This window comes from Triticum urartu, chromosome 4, assembly GCF_003073215.2.
Source record: "Triticum urartu cultivar G1812 chromosome 4, Tu2.1, whole genome shotgun sequence".
Classification (NCBI taxonomy): Eukaryota; Viridiplantae; Streptophyta; class Magnoliopsida; order Poales; family Poaceae; genus Triticum; species Triticum urartu.
Window position 1 is genome coordinate 449,815,560 of NC_053025.1, and position 3,093 is coordinate 449,818,652.

Sequence of the window (3,093 nt, forward strand, 5' to 3'; positions counted from 1 at the left end):
GAGAAAACCACATTTACTTGTCCTTTTGGAACTTATGCTTATAGACGTATGCCTTTTGGTTTATGCAATGCACCTACTACCTTTCAAAGATGCATGACTACTATATTCTCTGATTTTTGTGAAAAGATTATTGAGGTTTTCATGGATGATGTTTCTGTATATGGAACTTCTTTTGATGATTGCTTAAGCAACCTTGATCGAGTTTTGTAGAGATGTGAGGAAATTAATCTTGTCTTGAATTGGGAGAAGTGCCACTTTATGGTTAATGAAGGTATTGTCTTGGGGGGGGGTATTGAGGTGGATAAAGCTAAAGTTGATGCAATTGAGAAAATGCCATGTCATAGAGATATTAAAGGTATTCGTAGTTTTCTCGGTCATGCTGGTTTCCATAGGAGATTTATTAAAAACTTCTCTAAAATTTCTAGGCCTCTTATAGATCTTTTACAAAAGGATGTTCCATTTGTTTATAAGCCTTTGAAACACTTAAGAAAGCCTTAATTTCTACACCTATTGTTCAACCACCTGATTGTAACTTGCCTTTTGAAATTATGTGTGATGCTAGTGATTATGTTGTTGGTGTTGTTCTAGGACAAAGAATTGATAAGAAATTAAATGTTATCCATTATGCTAGCAAAACTCTAGACAGTGCCCAAAGAAATTATGCTACTACTGAAAAAGAATTTTTAGCAGTTGTGTTTGCTTGTGATAAATTCAGATCTTAGATTGTTGATTCTAAAGTTACTGTTCACACCGATCATGCTACTTTTAAATATGGGAAAACTTTGTTTTTGCCACTCTAGCTTTTGCCAACTTTGCTTATGCCACTCTAGAATTTCATCTCTCACTTTTGCCACTCCTAGCTTTCGATAATATATCACAAATGCCATTCTGTTAGGTCAATGGATGTTTTGACCAAACAGAGCAGAGAAAAGACTAGATTGCCCCCAATTAATTTGTTTTGCTTTTGCCACTCTCGTTTTATTCAACTATTGCTTTTGCCATTATATTAACGTCATGACCAGCAGCATACTAAAGAGGACATTTTGGTTGACATTTGAAAATCTAACCATCACACATAATTGCACAATATTTAGAGATCATGACCAACACCACCGTAAAGAGAAAATTTTGGCATGACCTATTTGAAAATCTAACCATCACACATAGTTGCACAATATTTAGATGAGAAGTATGCACATTAATAAGATCATGACCAGTAGCATAGTAAAGAGGAAATTTTGGCATGACCTCTTTGGAAATTTAACCATCACACATAATTACAGGATATTTAGATGAGAAGTGCAATAATAACATCATGACCAAAATCATAGTAAAGAGGTTAAGGCATTCTAAATATCAACAAAATACTTCATAGAAATCAAATCCATCATCTAATCTAAACAGCTCGTTCACATGCATATGGACCGCCCCAAAAGCAGCTCTACACAAGTTGAGACATAGTACAGCCAAGTCTAGCAACATCATCAGCTAAACAGCAAGGTTCACATATGCATAGTGCTCCACAAAATAAATGTAGTTGTGAATCATCCTAAACAGCAAGGTTCACAACTTCTTTTTGCTTGTGCTCTTCACCAAAGGACATTTTTTGCTTCTTGTGTTCTTCGACGGAGGACATTTTCTTCTTGTGTTCTTTGCTGGGCTATCATGGGTAGCAGAAGTCTTCTTAGATGCTTCAAGAACTGGGCTAGACTTTGCCCTTTTACCACCTCTTCTCTTGTTTGTAGAACCATTTTCAGCACTGAGAATGAATGCAAATAAGTGTTGAGATGCATATTTGATAGGCAAAAATAGAATTCTATGCATTGGCTTGTTCGAAACAAAATTAGACGCACCAGAGTAGGCAAAATGCATATTTACAATAGACAAAATTAGACCATTATGGATTGTTGGAAGCAAAACAAAGAATATTAACCTTGTAGTGCCCATAGTCTCAGCATCTATGGCAATAGCTTCTGCGTCTTCGATGTCTACTGGCTCAACATTTTTCCTTTTCCTAGCAGATTTGAGATAGAGAAATTTAGTTAGACTATACATTTCTTTGCATTTAAATTTCGAATGTACAATTCTTTGCTAGAAAGTACCTGTTTCTTGTCTTGTGTTCGGGATAAAGTTTTGGACATGTCTTCAACAAATGCCCAAGTTCTTTGCATTCTGGGCACTTGTGTCTTCTCTTTGATATGCTCTCAAAGGTTGACTTTATCCTTTGTGTCCTAGGTCTACCAGCAGCCTTTTTCAGTACAGGAGGGTGCAATTTGAACCCAACATCGACCACTGGCCATTGTTTCTTATCAGTCATGGTGGGCGCATTTTTTGCATATGCATTGCTGAATGATTTCACGGAGTAGTACTCATGCGCATAGTCATCTATCTCTCGACCTCCTCTAATACTTGTGATGAATGCAATGGCATGTAGGCAAGGTTGTCCAGTTACTTGCCACTGTCTACATGAGCATTCCCACTTCTCCAAATCTACACAATGCTTCCAATTATATCCATGGATCTTTATAGTGACCTCCGCTTTGCAGTCATCACTTCTAGATATCCCAACTAGCACAATCCCCCTTGATCTATTGTTCATCATGTTGCTGATCCTTGGCAGAATTTGTAGATGTCTGCGTACAAATTTCTCCGCTATTTTAGCTCTTATTTCAAATCTGACCATTAGCCATTCTCGCAATGCATCCAATAATTCAAGAACAGGGAAACCCTTCAATTTCTTAATCATGGAGTTGAATGACTCGGCTATGTTGTTCATCACATAGTCACATTTGCATGTCGTAGAGAACTTGCTTCTGCTCCACAAATTAGAATGCCACTCATCAAGGTATGCGATAGCTTCTGGATTGGCTTCCATAATTTTGTCCATATGGTGATTATGCTTGGCAAGAGAATACGTGTATGCTGCTGGTCATAGATTTTCTTCAAAAACCTTTCCATGATATTTCTTTCTGAAGTTCATTATCATGTGTCTAAAGCATTCCCTATGTTCAACAGCTGGGAATACCGTATGCACTGCTGTTTCCAACCCTTTGCACGCATCTGTGCATATGACTAAGCCATCTGGCATGCCAA

The 3,093-nt window shown here is 37.4% G+C and overlaps 1 protein-coding gene across 1 annotated transcript; it reads right to left on the minus strand.

Moving 5' to 3' along the window:
* Nucleotides 1-1,563: 1,563 nt before the first annotated feature.
* On the minus strand, nucleotides 1,564-2,887 carry LOC125554790. The gene is made up of 3 exons (XM_048718209.1): nucleotides 2,103-2,887; nucleotides 1,934-2,014; nucleotides 1,564-1,759 (listed from the first exon to the last, which is right to left on the minus strand). The coding sequence occupies exons 1-3, from the start codon at nucleotides 2,885-2,887 to the stop codon at nucleotides 1,564-1,566; spliced, it is 1,062 nt and encodes a 353-aa protein (XP_048574166.1).
* Nucleotides 2,888-3,093: the final 206 nt, after the last annotated feature.